At 40.1% G+C, this 18,608-nt stretch overlaps 1 protein-coding gene across 3 annotated transcripts in view; it reads right to left on the reverse strand.

Moving 5' to 3' along the window:
* Window positions 1-18,608, reverse strand: part of NADK (NAD kinase) — a 41,209-nt gene that overhangs the window by 9,724 nt on the left and 12,877 nt on the right. For all 3 annotated transcript variants that reach the window (XM_090024055.1, XM_090024053.1, XM_090024054.1), the window contains 7 exons: window positions 13,275-13,358; window positions 4,348-4,477; window positions 3,657-3,765; window positions 3,322-3,407; window positions 2,519-2,621; window positions 1,259-1,410; window positions 588-687 (listed from right to left, as the gene is read on the reverse strand). In XM_090024055.1, the coding sequence (XP_089880181.1) occupies window positions 588-687; window positions 1,259-1,410; window positions 2,519-2,621; window positions 3,322-3,407; window positions 3,657-3,765; window positions 4,348-4,477; window positions 13,275-13,358 (764 nt within the window). The remainder of the gene's footprint in view (window positions 1-587; window positions 688-1,258; window positions 1,411-2,518; window positions 2,622-3,321; window positions 3,408-3,656; window positions 3,766-4,347; window positions 4,478-13,274; window positions 13,359-18,608) is intronic.

Genomic DNA, 18,608 nt, shown 5'->3' on the forward strand with positions numbered 1-18,608 from the left:
AGGAGCCATCCCCCATGCAAAAGCTGCTCATGGCTCTGTCCCACACCCTGCCCCAGCTCCACCCCCACTCCCTCCCTCACTATGGGGACCTCGATCTGCTCCCCTCATACACCCTTTCCTCCCCACCCCAACAGACTTACCAGCCAGACACTGCTCTCCAAGGTGCTGGGCTGCATATCAACAATTGGATCAGTCGATGTGGCTCGTTAATAAATCAGCCATTGGTATTGGCCAAAAAAAAAAAAAAATCTTTATTGCTGCACCCCTACTTGCGCCTAAGCACCGTCTTCTAACTTCTTCCTTTTGTCCCCAATTCTCCTATACAAACAAGTTGCCATATGACACCTCTACATAAGATGTGTTCTGTAAGCTTTTTTACTGATGTCAGTGCTGCTCTGTGGACTGTACCAGTTGCCTAAACTCACACTTCTGCACACCCAGTTTTCAAACAGCCCAGGAGCCAAAACCCAAGCTTTTATTTCCAATGGAAAAAGTAAAAAAGTAGAGGCAAGGTAATTAGAAGTTAGTTTCCTTTTAGTATTTAGACAGGGACCGGTTAAGCTTTTTAGCAAGAGCCGTTAACTTACCATCTCCTTGTACTGTGGTTATAAGGTGCCCATCCAGATAAACATCTACATTGGAAAGGTAGGAGGAAGGACCACGATCGACAACAACTTCATTTAGGACCTGGCAGGACACGAAACCAGTTAATTTTTTTTTTGGCCTGACAAGATAGTAATTGACAAAGGACAAGTAACATATGTTTATGAAAGTTTCACCCCAATCTTCACCAACTTATCTTGGTCTTTGAGTTGCTATATAATCCTGTCTTAGTGATCACCAGTAGAAATAGTTACTTGGTGCTATGGATATTTTCCAGAAGCAAGTTGCTGATGGTGCTAATAGGATTCCTCCTTTGGTTATATCCACCAGTGAGACATTCAATTGTCAAGGCCATTGTAATCAATTTACTGGTTTCAAAATACAAGAAAACCTCTGGTGCGGAGCAATGTATAAACAAAGTATTATGATTATAGCATATGCAGCATTATAGCAAATACTATGTTATGCAATACACCCTTTTTTTTTATGGCCTATTTAGGAAATTACCTGGAAGCAATATAGAAAGTGTCATAATACTGGGTTAACAGAATATGATGAAAAAGAAAAAAAAAAAACCTTGAGAAACTCGAGTGTAGGATGAATTATTTCTTAGTTCTTTTGCTCGTTTTCCATTTTACACTCTTCTGGCTCTGACCTGATATTGCATGATTTGCTTTCCCACTTCTTTCTCCAGACTTGTAGGCACCATTCCATTTTCTTCTATACCATTTTGTATCATTTTCTTCTCTCTGTGCTCCTTTACTACTCTCACTTTCAGCCTGCTCCGCAAAACAAGTGCTGCATTGCCTGCAATCCAAAAGGAAGGAAAGGATGAAACCCACACATGCACACACACTGGAGTAGTATCTACTATATTATAAGCAACTTTACTATTTTCACAATAATTTACTAACAAACTGTTATGAAACGCTCTTCTCCACTTTTCACTTGCTCAAATTTTCCTTAGGTTTTTTACAACAGAATGTTGTGGGCTTAACTTCACCTCAAAACTGAAGTTGGGTGGGAATGAAAAAGACAGCTTTAAGTAATGCAAACATATAAACCAACTACCCTTTGAAAATTCAATGAGAATCTTAAAGCTTTATGTGCAAATGACTGCTTAAGTCAGAAGGTAGGCAGTTGATTTGTTTGATAATCCTCACTGATACTTACGTAAGCTTGGCATAAAGAAACCAGTTCATTTTTATAAATTCACAAAATATCAATTTAGCAACATGAGACTTACATTAATGCTTTTCAATTACTTAATTATACAACCAGAATAGCTTTATACCAAGGTGACAAGTTATAGCATTTTTTTTCCTTCTCTCTCAAAAGGACTTTAAATACCAAGAACTAGTTTAAACGCACATTCAGGTTAGAAAACCAAGCACTCGAGAGTCAAGGTTTCCTATTCAGTGAGAACTCACACAGCACGTAAATTTTTCTGATTCTCCATGTCAGCTGTTTATGAAAATGCCAAAAACATACGTAAACTATGCATTAACTCCAAAAGAGAGAAAGAAAAGAAAAGCTGGAACATTTAGAAGTTTCCTGATCATTGTAGGTCCAATTTCCTACTACTTTAATGTGATAATGTTCATAGGAACAGAGAAGTTAGATCATTAAGATCTTCCAGTACCATCACTCCTAAATTGTTACATTATGTGTGGGTTGATGAGTACACCCACATTATTTCCCTGATATTTCCTTACATGCTACAAGCACAAGGCCATCCCAACTTTACAAAACAAGGTAAAAAATGATACTGCAATAAAGCACTGCAGTATCAAAAGGACTGATTTTAGACAGTTCAGTTGTTAAAGGAAACTCTAACAAAACAGAAAGCGAACAAGCCTTTTAAAAGTTGCAAAGATAATCTTCTATTTTTATTACAGTGGAAAAAAATTCTTACCTTCTATAACCTGAGTAACTTGGGACTGAAAGTTCTCAAAGTTAAATGGAGTAAGAAATCCAAGCGATCCAAGATGAAAAGCCATAACCGGAGGTACGCTACCCTGTCAAAAGGAATAATTTAGAAGTTGTTCAGTGTTACACAACTAAAGCATGTGTTATCCCCGTTCTTTTTATGTTTAAGTAGTACCATAACAACTTGTCTGCAAATATCCTAAATGTGCTTGACAATAACTACACGCAAAAATAAAAACAAAGATGGAAATGGCAATGCAGGGATGCTCACCACTGTCCTGAGGGCCAGATCAGGTCCCTGGTGCTATGTACTCTGGCCCATGAGGCTTCTCACAGATGTTGTGGGGAGCCCTCAGGCTGCAGGGTATGCTTCTGCACGCTAGAGGTGGGGTGTACAAGGCAGCACAGTGCCTAAGCTGGGCAGGGGCAGTGCTGAGTCCTGCACTGCTGGGACTGGGCATCAGGAACCCATGCTGCCCCACACACCAGAATCAGGCCTGAGGGTCCTGTGGTGCCCCAACCTGGCCAGCTGAAGGCAATGCAAGGATTAGGGCCTGATCCCAGCGCACAGGGCCCAAAATGGCTCATTGTCTGGTGTGGGGCCAAAAACTTGAGCACTACTAACCTAAAGAGCTTTTATAGTGGAGGAACAGAGAAAGGTGGCTAGCCAGAAAGATCTGAACAAGTAAGGAGAAAGCTTGCAAAAATCTTCAAGACTGACTCCTGTGCAAAGTTCTGGTTGGGAAGAGCGCCTCAAAAAAATAAATATTTATTTTCTATAGAACGAACCTGGAAAAGTGAAGAAGCATAAAGTAAGGTCCCATCTCCTCCTAGGCATATGATGAAGTCTATCTGATTAGAGATATCATCATAATCTAGAGGATAACATTAAAAGGTTAATTTACATAACTTAAAGATTTCAATTTACACATGTAAATTTGGTGCAGCACACTAATGTTAATTTAGAAATAGAAATAATGAACAGACCATCAAAACAACATCTGCTTGAGTTTATCAAGGACAGATTTCAGACAAACTTGATTCATTTGAACAAATCACCAGGGAAACCAGAAGATGAAAAGGCAATATATCAGAACTTCTATTTTAAAGAAACATTACCCTACCTTCACTGAAAGTGCAAAATTTTTTCTTCACTGGTCCAAAATTTTCATCATGAGCAATGGCTGGGTCTTCTAACACTTTCTTTTCTACATAAACTATCATGTTGTTCTCCTAGAAGCAGCAAAAACATTTACTAATAAATCTTTTAACAATATAACACCACACGTGATGCTTCTATCAGTATTTGATACTGGTTTAAAATGTTGTGATTTTCACAAGTGCTGTTCAGTTTCTATATGTATTGTTAAAACGTACAGCAATTATTACTGTATTTTATTACTGAAACTGTCGTACAAAGGTCACATAATAAAAATTAACTAGTCTTTGGAAACTTAACTATGCTCCTGTGACATAACCCTAATTCCAAATTAGCTAATTATTTTCTCAGTTTAATGGCATAAATATTTATCCTCATTCTGTATTAAAACTGCAGAATAAGACTGTTCATATAATATGCAATGAGAACGGTAGTTTTCTTTAAAGGGAAACTATGCTGAGCTCGTTTAGCAGGAAAAAAAAAGACTGGTTCCATGCTGAGTTTTGCAATTAATTATTTCTATTGTTTTCCATACATTTGGACTCATTCGCCATATACAATTCTACCCCCATTTATAATTAAGCTAGAACAGCAAGTAAGAACATTTCATTTAAACTTAAGCACCAAAAGCTCTGATCTCTCCCAAGCGATATTACCTCAGTAAGATACACGCACAGTTCTTTAAAGGGCTGTAGTAGACTAGCATCACGAATCTTTTTGATAACAAGGACACTCTTGGGAGGTTTGTTCCATGTCAACCGCTGGCTTGCTGGATCCTGAATGTGCCTATGGACAGGAATCCAAAGAATAAAAGCTTTATCTGAAAAGGTAGACTGTGTTAAAAATCCCCTGACCACATTTTGTCACTAAAAAATAGAAAGCAAGTAAAACGTTAAAAATATTAAACACAACAGCTTTGTATTGCCTAAAATGCAGAGCTTTTCCAACTTCCAGCAAATATTTTGCTGAATTTTGCAGCAGGACTATTCTGGTTCAGTCTGTACGGAAATGTAGAACACTTTTGAAAAATTAGAGATCCAGGATACAGTTCAATTTAGTTTATAGGACTATTAATAATACATGTATACACACAATTTTTTTTTTTTTTGAGTCAAACAGTGCTAATCCACACAGGGTTCTGACTAGATGGGTATTCTAAAACAAAAATGGTTTACTTCCAAGTACACAAAAGCTTCCCCATTGGGTTGGTAAACTCACATTATATTGATGAAGGTGTCCATTCCTGCAGCTGCAAACATGCTAGTCATGTTCATGAGCAGGGGCTATAATTCTGCCAGAATCACTGTAACAGCCACTAAGACACTTCAACTACCAGACCACTGCCTTAACACTGGTAGCAGTGGTCCTCCCCTCACCCTGTTATGGAGGATGACTGTTTGGTCTGCTTCCTTAATAGCATAAAACATCCAATTAGAGAACTTGAAAAAGCAGCAGCATGAAAAATCTATGTTTTTCCTTCAACACCAATATAAATTAAACATTCATCTTGAGTCTATGTTGGTATAAGGAAGGGGAGAAACAGTTTTATCTCAATTCATTCTTTAAATATACATTTCTTCTAGTAAGTTCATGGAATCAGACCTAGTTTCAGCCAGAACCTGTTTTCTGCCTAAATTAAGACATTCTGTGGGTGCAGGATCTCTCAACTGCACATTTTCTTCAGACAAATATAGCTAACTTACTCCAAACAACAGTAATGAGAGGCAGAAAGTATTACTTAAAAATCAGTAACATTCTTAATATGAAATCATATTAAAATCAAAAGTGTCATACATTATACAAGGAGTTTTAATGTTTTTTAACTGGTCTGGAAAACTCCCAATGCAAACATTTCCTATTTCCTCTTCTGTGATACTGCAATGGTGCTAACAATAGCTAACATATCTAAATAGCTTACTGAGAAATAAAAGCTACCAAACTCGTCGTATTTTTTGATAAAAGTAAAATCAAAGCGAAGTTAAGACTTCAGGCACATCTTGGCAGGTAAGTACACGTTCCCCTTTTGGTACAGAGTAACAACAACCACCACCACCACCTCAACATTAAAAAATGGAAGTGACATACTAACAGGCTTAACTGTGCCAACACAGAACAGAGGAAAAAACATACCAATGCATTTATCCTTAAAGGGCGCTTTTTGAACGCAGATAAAACCAAAGAAGTGCTACCACCACCACTTTACTTCCCACATCTGTAAAAGAGCACCTAAATAAAGTACATCAATACCTGGTGAAATCTGAGTTGTCACACTGGCAAAAATAGATTTGTTACTATTATTTTATTTTCAGGTTACTGAATTCTCTTCAAAATTCCATACAAATTATAATTACAAGCTCATATTGCTTGCTATGAATTTAAGGGCAAAACAAACCAACAAAAAAATTAATGTAATAATGGAGCCTCAGCTGCAACCATATCTATGAAGCAACACTTATTGTTCTATAATCCATCTTGCTGTTTTGAAAACATGCAACTGCTTTTTTGCTTTACTTAACTTCTTGAATTACAAACTTTCAAAGCTAAGCAAATAATTTCTTACTTGTAATTAGTGGTTTATAAGCATCTCATTTTTCCCCCATGTGCTGTTGGTATAATCCATGTAGAAAAGAGGATTACTGCAAATGCTGAACAAGCTAAATTCACAAACAGATTTGGAATCGCCTTCCATTGACAGTTTGAGAGTTAAGAAAAAGTAGGGATATTTTACTGTCACTGGCTGTTCCAACCTGCAGAGTGGCAGTTCCTGAACTGTAAGAAAGCTGAAGAGATCAGCTCACTATAAAAGTAGAGCTGCTTGTATATATATTGTATGTACAAATATAGTGCTAACTAAAGACTATAGAGTAATACAGAAGCCCCAAACGTAGTCACTGAAACAAGACAATATTGTATATTTTCTTATGCACAATGACAAAATTTCAGGGGAATGCAGGGATTGGATTTCAGCTACATCCATGCCCATCTAAGACCCTAATTTTCTTTTCTTTTTCATACTGCATTTAATACTGAGCCTCAGAGATCTCCATGCAGTAGGACTAGCATGCACTTGGAAACCCTCACTGATATCCTAATCAAGCTATTAACTGTAATAGAATTAAACCCCCAAAAGTGCTGCTTTGAAGATCTACATATGAAAAAGGAACTACACAAGACAAAGTTACAGGTAGTGCACCCAAGATTAATATTTTATTGCTGCAAAAACAAGAGCCAAAGAAAATGGATTCAAATTTCACAAGCCATTTTCAATATTAATGACCCCTAAATAAATTGCAGAAGAAAAACAATACATGAGTGTGCAGAAGTTTTACATGCAATACCCCTGTATCAAAAACAAAAAGCATGAGAAGAAATAAAAAGGTTTCAGTGTAATCATGGTAACTCCCTGCCAACTTTAGGAACTAAAGGTCGTATTAACACTATTTCACTTAGTAATCTGAGAATACATCAAAACTAATACGGACTTTATTCAAACCCCGCCTCCCCACAAACGAATTGCATTTATTATGCTGTACTTACCACTTCTCTGTAGTTCTATTAAAGTAGAGATTATTCATAACATGCTCAAAGATCTTCATGATTTATTTCAAAAAAAAAAGTCAGGCAAGTTAAAAAAAAAAAAGAGCTCTGGAAAAGTCTTAGACCTAATCACTTTTTATTTTATCATTAGTTTTGTCTAAGATGACTAATTAATTTGATGTTTCAAATAATCCTAATAAATGGGGGGGTTTCAGTTTAAAAAAATAATCCCTTTTAAAAGAGAGTGTTAAAAATCTTCAATAGTCTCTTGATGTTTTAAAAAGCCAAACTCCCTTTCAAAAAAGTTTAACTAAGCCTAAATAAAGCTAACACAATAATATACTTAAACCACTGGCTTTTCATTAAAAATTGATTCCATTCATCTGGATCATTTCACATCATCTTTTATAAGCAAGCCTTCCAAAATAGTCACCAACACTAGCATTACAGAAGACACTCAGATTTTACACTAACATACAAACTATTGCCACCACACTCTAGTCCAGGATTTTCCATTATAGTCCACTTGTTAAAAATATTTTCAGTAACCAGGAAAAATCGGATGACATTTTAGAAGCTCACACACGTAAGAAAGAGAACTCTTAAAAGCTGAAACTATCATCGGCAGTTTAGATTCTTAATAGGCTTCTACTCCAATGACCTGCGAATGTCCTCATCTCTCCAGCTAATTTAAACACTGCATTAACTGTCTTTTTCTTGGCAACCACGGTGCTCTTAGTACTGCCGACAGCCTCTGTACCGGACTAATCTTGACACACTATCATTATATTGTACAGCATTAGCTCAGCCCATGAGGAGGAGCGTATTTGCCATGGTCAGGTGGTGAAATAAATGACGTAAATAAAATCTTCAAACAAATTAGAGTCATCTTAGCCACAGGCTCTAGTGTTGACATAAGACTCGAGGAAGCCAGTCTTTGCCCAGCAAAGTTTCCTCCACACTTTCACTGGAAAAGTCAAAATATCACTACCACACTGAGTTGGCAAAAAGTAATCCTTATGATCATCGTAAATCCCAGATTGCTTCACTTTATAATGATTACTCTAATTTTCCATTTAAAGAAAAGGTAAACAATCCTTTTAAAACAAGCCGATTAGTCCATATTTGTATTTGCCTATCTCCCCTGACACCAACTCTGTTTACCAGGTTAGAAATGAATTCAGTGCTTTAGTTCTGTGTTACCCATCTCACATCCACCAACAAAAAGACAGTAAGAGCAGAACCCAAGTAACCCCTTGTTTCAATACCAACTTTAGCACCAGGGCATTCTGTAAAGAGGACTGCCTGGTTGATCTTCGTTTCACCCAGAGAGTGCCACAGGATGCAAACACATGGCTTCAAAACTTCAGAAAAGGTGGGGAGAAAGTAATGTGTTTGGAAGTGTGGGGGGAGGGATGGGTAGAGGAGGGAGCAGGGGGTTGGCAGGATTACATATTTTGGTCGTATTAGTTGTAAAATATATAATTCTGCCAATCTTCATGGGTATCCACTGATCTTTGTTAATCTGCCTTTTAAAATACCAGTGAGCATGATCATTCATTCCTCTTCAAGTTTAATAAACTGGCTTCAGGACGTAACAAATCAGCCCAGGCCTGCCGGCTACATTGCTTGCTACTGGTTGATCAGCTAATGGAAAAAGAGCAGCTTGATAAAACATATTGGCAGTGCTCTTGAACATTTTTCTGTAGTTTCTATGTGCATTCTCACTAAGCTTTGAAAAATTCACTCTTCTCGTGGGAAGCAATAAGATTAAAGAAATAATCTCCCCAAAATCTTCCAAACTGCAAAACAATAATTGTTTTACCGAATATGCAATTATTCTCTGTAACTGCTCATTTCTCTTTTCAGTAGTAGGAGAATGACGTTAACAGTGCCTTAAACACAGCCAAAGTTTTAGAACTAAATATACAGTGCCTGTACATGTGCTGCAGGGTTGAGGGGGACATTTTAATTAGAATGGCTCTAATTAAAATGCCCACAGCATCTTGTGTTTTCAGCATCCTGCCTTTCAAAATGGTGGCAGGGGCGCTTTAACTAAACCTTGAATGTTAGTTAAAACACTGTCACCGCCACTTTGAAACACAAGACACTGAATACACGAGGCTCTACAGCATGCTGGAGTGTTTTAATCACGCTCCAGCAGACTCCATTTATCGAATCTGGGCCAACATGTTCTAATCAGAAGGCACTGGAGCACATGCATAGGAAACCATAGTACCAAATGCACCATTTCATAAGTCTAGATTTTACCACACAAAACCTGCAATTTAGGTGATACCTTGACAGCCTCTCTCTGAATTAATCCAATATCAACAGAAATATGTGATTTGAACTTTAATCTAACAAAAGGGCACGGTTCAAACAAAATCCTGCCATACAGAGCTAATCATTTTATCCATTTCTCCTGGTCACTATAAAACTGTTACTAGAATCTAACATAATTTATTTTGAGAAATGTGCTGTAAAGATCTTTTAGAATAGAGCCTGCATGCATCCATTTCCTTTACAATGTAAAACCAGGTTGAGCATATTTGAACTAAATGAGATGTTGAATCAGTTAGGTTCATGACCAACAGCCACTTTGACAGCTAGCTGAAGGCCCACACTAAGAGAACAGTGCATTTGGTTGCTTCCTCCTCCAGCCACCATATCTGGCAGAACCAAGATAAGGCCAGGTTTCAATGATCCAGAAAAATGCCAGAATCTGGTAATATGACCCCATAAAGCAATTGCTTTGGACCTACTACACACTTCACACTCTAGAAGTAACAAACCCCTATATTCATTATTGTTCTGTGATAAACCTTTGAGGGCAACTGACTTATAAAAGCGATTGAAGCAACCTGACAACAACAAAGGCAACAAAAAATGCAGTAAACAACAACAACAACAAAAATGCATAGAAGTGGGACATTGAAAGGTGACATCAATCTGCAACTTTGGGGGGTAGGATGGGGAGAAAGCACAAGAGCGTACTACCTATAGGAACTATTCTGTCCCTTGCATGCACTACAACCAACATTAAGTTTAGTCAGTATTAGCAGGAAATCTCCCTTTTGCAAATTAGACTATAGAGGAAAAAGGGGAGCATCTATACAATGGACCAGAAGAGAGGCACCAGATCTTTAAAAAAAACCCAAACAAACAACTCTCCTCATGCAGAATTTGGGTGCTTAAAACCAGAGCTGCAATCCTTAAAACCCTTGCTTAGCTGCTGTCTAGGAGACATCAAAAACTCTAATCTTAAGCACCTCCTTGTTTGACTTCAAAGTTTCCCAAGTGCATGGGATACACAGAACTGCCAAAGTCTTGACAAAGCTGAGCAGCTCACCAAGCTCATGCTTAAGTTCACTCAGGCTCCAGAAAGCAGATAAGCCTTCACCTAAGCACCATACCAGAAACTCAATCCAGCAGGTGTTCTCAGACTATGCCTAATATAATGCAGAATCAGGGATCACATAAAACAGTTATAACACTTTCAGAGCTTGCTGGTGATACCCAATTTGCATAATAGCCTGGGGCACTTGCCCAGAAGGGGGCGAGGCTGAATCCCTCTTCTTACCCGAGGGCAGAGCCATCCCTAGGGGTGTGTGGGGCCCATCAGCGGCAACTGCCTGCAGAAGCCAATGGCAGTGTAGGGGAGGGGGGCAACTACCCACAGAAGCTGCTGGCAGTATGGCCTGTATGGCACTGTCCATCAGGCCCGAGGCAGTCAGTCACCCTGATTTGCCCCCCCTCAGGGACAGCCCTGCCTGGGGGGATTCAAACCCACAGTCCCACCTCCCACAAGTGACCTGGAGGCTATTTTGGGTGGGGGCACTGCCAAACAAGACAGAACAGAACTTGGATCTACCCCTTCCTGAGCAAGTACTTCAGGTGAGACTTCTATAAAAGGGGTGCAGCACCACCAGTTGTGTTGAGGAACAGGAGGAGCGAACTTTGCTTAGTTGTCTGAAAGAAATGACAAACTCCTACTTTCAGCAGAGGACTCGGGGGTGCGCGAAATTTTGCCAGCCATTTCATTTTGACCAATTATGAGGTCGAAACAGCAAAATCAAAACAAAAGAAAGGCCCTTGAAATAGCTTTGAAACAAAACAAGGCTGGTCAAAACATTTCAACTTTCGAAACGTTTCGACCATAGGCTGGAGATGGAAAGTCAGCCCAGCTCGGATGATTTCCCATCCTCCACACTAGATCGTGCCGGGGGTGGGAGGCAGCCCAGCTTGGTGTGATCTAGCACAGGGGACGGGGAAGCAGCTCAGCTGGGCTGCCTCCCACCCCCAGCACGATCTAGTGCTGTGGATGGGAAGTCAGCCTGGCTGCTCTGACTCCCCATCCCCAGCAAAACTCGAAACAGCATTGAAACAGCCTTTCTGTTTCAATGGAAGGGAACGGAACAGCTGTTTTGACTCTAAAGGAAATTAGAGATGAACCACTATTCCGTTAAACCATCAAAACTCAAGGAGAAATGGAACGGTGCCATTTCGCAGCGCCTTACTGTGAACCTCCAGTAGAGGTGCCTCCCTTCAGCCTTGACTGCAGTATCCTGGGATCAGAAATGATGGCATTCTCTTGTCCTCACCAGTCCCTATGACCTAGCTCTAGACAGATGCAGGCAGCTTCCCAACCAGCCCACTGGCCATATCCCCTTCTTGTCCTATGCAGTGTATGGGGAAAGATAGGCATTTCAGGATCTCTCAGTTCCTCTCTCAGGATTCCCATTCTTGCGGCTGCTTAAAGTTCAACACTAGTACCCAGTGTTTATACACGCAAGTTGATTATCAGACCCAGCCTTGTATCCCCAAGATACTGGCTACTACCAGCAAGCAGAAGGAAGAATACAATGTCCCTAGCTAGAAATGAAAGATTATTTGACAACTGCTGTTAAATTAAGGAAAAAGTTAATTTTTGTTCCATTTGTAAATTTAGATTATGTATACCATTTCCTTTGTTTCAATCCAATATTTCCAACTGTTTGAAAGAATGCAGTGCATTCCTGAAACTTCATATAAGGTGATGTATTATGGCAACCCTTACTGACCCTGTCCATTAAAACTAGTTAACCATGCTGAGCTACAGAAATAAGACATGTGAGAGACTGTAGAGATCTCTTTAGGCAGACAACATCCTTTATGTTTATAAAAAGAAATATTAATTGTATTCTATTATCTTTTTGGAGAAGCAAAAGAAGAGGGGGTGGGGGAAAGCAATGACTTTCTTAGCTTTTATTTATGCTTACTGAATACAACAGTCAGCTAATACATGCATATTGTGTTTTTATTTTTGAGACTGCAGTTCAAGAAACACCATCTGGCTTCATAAGATGATTTTTCAGAGCTTGTGTGCTGTAAATGCTGCACTGATTTTTGGCTGCATCAGACCCTATCTAGGCATTTAATTAAGTGTGTGCATGGGGAGGGTGTCAAACATATAGCAGACATAGCTGCTCTATCCAGCCTGCCAGTAGCCACGAAAGGTAGGTGGCAGGGACATGATAGGGAAGTGGCCTGTCACAGAATCCAGGGTCATTGGGCCCTGTGGATATGGCAATCAGTGGCAGGAAGACAAGTAAGGCATGACAGCAGCTGGAGGACAACCAGAGCTCTTGGCTCACAGCCACTGTTGTGGCTTCAGCTTTGTAGCTGCCAGCCCCACCACCATCCCATCCTGGAGCTGACATGCTGGGGCTAGAGCTGCCAGTTCAGTACAGCACATGTAGCAGCAGCTCTAGCACACTGAATGCAGAAGAAGCTGGAGCTACCGTTGCTGTCACTGCCACATGACCCAGGTCAGAGCCAGAGTTGCCACTGTGTGCCCCTGAATGAACCTAGCCCGCAAGCAGCTCTGCAGTCCAGAGCCAACCCAGGGTGCAAGGTGAATATGACCCCCCTGAATTAAGTATTAGAAACAAGCCTTTAAGCAGTGTGTGTACATACTTGAAGGTGATTTCAACAAAGAGTGTCAAGAAATTGTCTTGAATGCAAAATAACTACATTAGTGTGAATTTGAACAAGAGGCACTTACATTATCGTTTTTGGGTTCTGCAGCATACAGGCCTTTGGTCCAAATGTAGTCACCGGGCATGGTCCATGCAAGGAGCGTGTCCTCCTGAAAAAAAGGGCACATAAAGGAAAACTGAGTGTAATTAGTTCCTACAGTCTCTACACCTGTGACTGCAGATCTTGGAAGCCACGATGTGGTCCCTGCATCTAATGCTGTATTTGAGCACCACATGGTGTCTTTACTGATTATTGCAGTTGAAGTCTTTGGGCAAATTATTTAGTGCAACACACTGGAGATTCATTCACACAGCATGTGAAAGTTTATAAGAATGCTATTGTACTTACTAAATTCTAGAACCAAAGATTTTATTAAACTTACTCCAACTCAACCTCCGTTCTCTAGAGGAATCCTCACAATCTCAATACTGCCAGAGATATTATGGTAAAATTTCTTTTGCACAGTTTTGCCAGTCATGTAAAGCCCGATAAGCAAAACTTCTGTTTTCCAGTCCTCATCCTCTCCTGAATTTGTTTTGTAATAGGGTAAGCAAGCACCCAGAAATACTAGGAAGAGATCAAAGTTATTTGATTGGGACCTAACTAGAACTTAAATATAAGTAGTGAATGAATAAAAGCAACAATAACCTTCATGTTCTTTTTGAAAGTTTGAAAACTGTTTAAAGAAAAAGAGAATTCAAAATGTATAATTCTTAAACAGCAAATCTGGCTCTTTTCAAAGCTACAGTAAAGAGTCTGCATGACCACACAGGTTTATCAACTATGCAACCATGTAATCATAAACTACTACTTACACAACACCCCTGAAAAATAAGCAATCGGATTACTCTGTTTCACCTCCTGGATCAACTAACTACAAGGTTAGCATTTTTCAGGTAGCACAGAAAAGTTGCACTACAACGTTAAATCACTATTAAATATGAGCCTTATGGCAAAATTTAATAAAAACTTTTAAAGCATCTCCCTTATAATACAGCTCAGCAAAAAAGTCAGTAGTCCGTTATATAGTTCAATAGTTTCATGACCTTCACCAAACATTTTGCAAGTGAACAAGTATGCCTAACCAAATATTTAAAATACAAAGTGAAGAGCTGCTAAGACTTGCCATGCAGGATTTTAGAGCATATACATACCTTTTTTTTTTTTTAACAATTTAAGTTCTGTAACCAATGAATTAACAAAACATGTTACATGTGTACATGTGCTATATATCAGCATTTCTCAACCTGTGGGTTGCAAAAATATAGGAAAGGGTCATGAACAAACTTTGAAAATGGATTCTCCTTTGAGAGAGAAAAATGAGGGAAACTCTGGCTTTTCCCTTGCAGGCTGGCAGAATTCAGTCCCTATTATAGCACAGACATTGATGTCGGTTCAGTACACTTGTTTTCTAACTTCTTAAGAATGTTATGTCTTTACAGTAAATCTACAACAAAAACAACAGTTTCTAATTTTAGAATGAATAGGCCGTGCAAAGTGATTAAATGCAGTGCACTGGGCCAGTGCACATAAAACATCACAACACATTTTCTTAATTGGTATGCACTTAGATCAAAGAAGTGGTCAAAAGTCCACCCAACCCTAACAGCCCTACTAGTACAGATTAGTACAAATGTTAAATAATTAAGGAAACCAATGAGGTGGAGTGTTTCCTGAGGATATTTTGGTTGTCAAGGTTCAGGTCTCATTAACAAATCAGGAGTCATTCTGCTGTGTAATGTAGCAGTACATTCTGTTACCTTTGAGGAACAGGTCTAGATTATTAAGGACTGGCCAAAGGTAAATTACACAAAAATAAATTATTTTTATAAATCCAGAAGCCCTTTTAAGCTACTCTAGTAATGTTTTACCTCCAGCACCGAGCAGAAATTCCAAATTACAGCATTTGAGTTACCTATTGTTAAACTATATATAGTTTGCTGAGGGGATCCATTCCCAACTGACCAGAAACACCTGTAAGGCTAGAACATTTCTCCAAGAATTAAATTTTGACTTAAAAATCAGAAAAGAATACCCATACTTTTTTTTTCAGCAAATAGATGCAATGCCAAAGAGTCCTTTTCACACTACGAGACTCTTGGTTCCTATTGTAAAGCTGACTCAAAGCAGCATGAAGCTGCCAGAGGCCTCGCGCAGAGACAGAGCTGTGGAAAAAAGACTTTCTTTGAGAGTTCCGTTTAAAGCCATTGTTTGCCAACCACCATATATTACTTTACCCCAAACTTCAGAGTTGAGACACTAACTTGAAAATCCCTGCAAAGAGATCCCAACATACCCCACCAAGTGAAAACTCAGGCAAGTATTTCCAACATAAGTAAGAAGTGTTTCAGTTTTCCATTATGTACATTAACTTTCTCACTCTGAGAGTGGTTAAGTATTGGAGCATATTATCCACAGGAGGTGGTGGAATCTCCATCACTGGAAGATGTCAATGCAGGCTAGCAGGGGAACTGATTTAAAATCAAAGATTTAAATCAGTCTTCTCTCTTGTTAATTTTTAACAACTTTCCCACTGGATTTAACAACAAACAAAAAAGAAGGGTATTTTCATTGGTTGATATAGCAATTAAAACGTGTTGATTTACAGCTAATGGTTTTTACAGTAGATTTAGTACATTTTTCAGGTATGCAAACAAGATATATAGCTTAACTTATGTGTATTGTTAAAAATCCTACATTTTAGTATGCTACAAAATGGTGAAATATATATTTCTTATTCACTAGTTGATGAACTTTTTGCTCATGTTTGTATCAAGCTGCATTAAGATGGTAACTTGAATTTAACTGAACAAAAACAGCACTACAAATTTATTAAACAAAACCTTAAAGTCTCTGATACAGAAACTAAAAAAAAAAAAGTTTAAAACTTGGTGCACATTTACAACCAACTAATCTACTGAACACTAGTATTAATTGTTATAGTATTAGAAGTATGACCTGTAGTTAATGAATTAAAACAATTATTGCATGTCACCATGGGGAACATTTTCTAAAATACCTAGACTAAAGTAATTTGAGCTTAAGTTTCTACATGCCCAATTTTCTTTAAAATGAGACAGTTTTTTGTTTGTTTGTTTTTTTTACCTAGGCTATTTTGAAAAATTTTGACCCCAAGTTTTTGGAATGCATAAAATCTCCTCTTCCCCCTTTTTATTCATGGACTGGAAAAGAAAGATGAGTTTTCATGTTTTTTCAGCTCCCAATCAATTAATTGGCTTTGAATGTACTAGTCCAAATTAAAATACTCTTTCTGCATCTGCAAAAGCAGCTGCTGGTGGTAAAAGCTGGTTCAGCACTTCAACAAACTCTGGTTCCAGGTACTTTGCTAGTGACTTCCACCGATTTAGTGGTGTGACTTTCTTTTAAATGCCCTCAGCAAACAGGTACTGCTTGAATGGTTCACTTCTAGCCCTGAAATGTATTATGGCTGGCATGGCTGACGGGTGTTTAGAAGATTCCCTCATCGTAGCAGCATTCACCTCTTCAGCAGTTATGTATTTACTAGGCCTGTGCAAAGCTGCTAGTATTTAACTTCGGATTCGGCCGATTCGGGGGGGTGATGATTCGATTTGGCAATTTGAATCACTGTCCCAAATTGATTTGGAGATTTGGCTGCTGCCGAATCCCCAAATCAGCCAGGCACAACCCAGCAATGGCTGCCCTGCCTGCACCAGCTCTCAGCACTTTTTTTTAACAAGGCCCAACTCAGTGAGTGTTGCCAGGCAGGAGGGTGATCCCCGTTGCCCCCCCCCCCCCCCACTGCACCACTCTGTGTGATGGTCTTTTCTTTAAGAGGCCAGGAGCTGGGGTGGGGCCCCCCCCCATGGACCCCTCCCCCCTCCCACATCCCCCTCTCCCCTGCCCTAGTAATCTTTTCTGAAGATTCAGAGAGCTTTGAATCCATCTGGACCTTTTAACTGGTCGCGATTTGATTTCGAGTTGGAGATTCGGCCACCATACTGGGCCGAATCTCCTCCAAATCAAAATCACCACCTAAAGCTTCACACTGCCCTAGTATCTACTCCAGTACTTTGTGTTAAGAATACTGGGGAGAAAATGAGGTGGAGTAAGTGCTTGATCCATCTGCTTCTTTACTGCCTGCAGCTTAACTTCGCTGTTTAGTATTTCTTGCGTTAATGTTTCTTGAAGTTCTTTCCAACTTTCAACAGCATCTGCACTACAGCAGCAACCTTTCTGTAGTTTGTCCAAGGCTTGGAAAATAGGTTTTAGTGTATTCATCAAATGTTCTACATTTCTCTTTAGTCAAATGTTGACTACTCTAGCTGTGACACTTCCATCAATTTTGTCACCATTTTCTTCACAGATGGTCATTACGATAGGCCAGTTCTTAACAAATAGCTCAAAGCAGTCAATCACTGAATTCCAGGGTGTCTCTTGGGGAAGAATTACCCTGGATCGCTTAGCTGTCTTCAGTGAAACTGAAGCAAACTAGCTGTCACAGAAGTATTTTGCAGTTTCAGCAGGATTTTACTTTATTCCTAGAGTACTTAAATCTTTGGCTAAAAAATACAGCAAATGAGTACAGCTTCCACTAGGGGTGCACCACCAATAGAGATTTTTTGGGTCGGTAATGATGGATAATTTTTAAGGAGCCATATTGGCCAATACCGATCCAATTCTGATATGCAGCCAGGCAGCCTGGAGACCAGCATTGGGCTGGTAAGTCTGTTGTGGGGGAAGAGGGGGAGGGAAGAGACATGGGGGCACAGATCAAAGCCCCCTACAGTGAGGGAACAAGGGGGGCTGGGGCAGGCACTGCTGAGCCTAGACTGGGTGGGGTGCAGGACAGAGCCGTGAACGGCTTGTCTGGGGGTGCTGGCAGCTCTCGCTGGTGCAAGCACCCCAGGAGGGCATGTGCCCCTGAATCTGCATGCGGGGCAAGGTGGGCTGCCGCTGCAGGCTGGGGCCAGAGAGGCACTGGACTCTTTCTGGTAGGGGCTGGACCAAACTTTCCTTGGGGCAGGCAGCAGTGGCACTGGGAGGGGCTTCAGCCACTCCAAAATTTGCTGTAGCCTCCCTGTAGCCACACCCTCAGTGCCACTGCCGCATGCCCTGAGCATAGCCAAGCCCAGGCCCTCCACTGGAAAGAGCCTGGCGCCACCCCAGCCCTAGCCCACAGCGGCAGCCCACCCTGCTCTGTGCAGATCCAGGGGTGCACACTCCCATGCTCTCCCGGGGTGCCTGCAGCAGCAGGAGCCATCCCCCCCTCCACCCCTCCTGGAGGAGCCACTTGCAGCTCTGTCCCAAGCCGACTGAGCAGTGCCTGCCCCAGCCCCACTCCCTCCCTCACCGTGGGGACCTCGATCTGGCCCCCCTG

This window comes from Crocodylus siamensis, chromosome 12, assembly GCF_052110815.1.
Source record: "Crocodylus siamensis isolate JL-2025a chromosome 12, ASM5211081v1, whole genome shotgun sequence".
NCBI lineage: Eukaryota > Metazoa > Chordata > Crocodylia > Crocodylidae > Crocodylus > Crocodylus siamensis.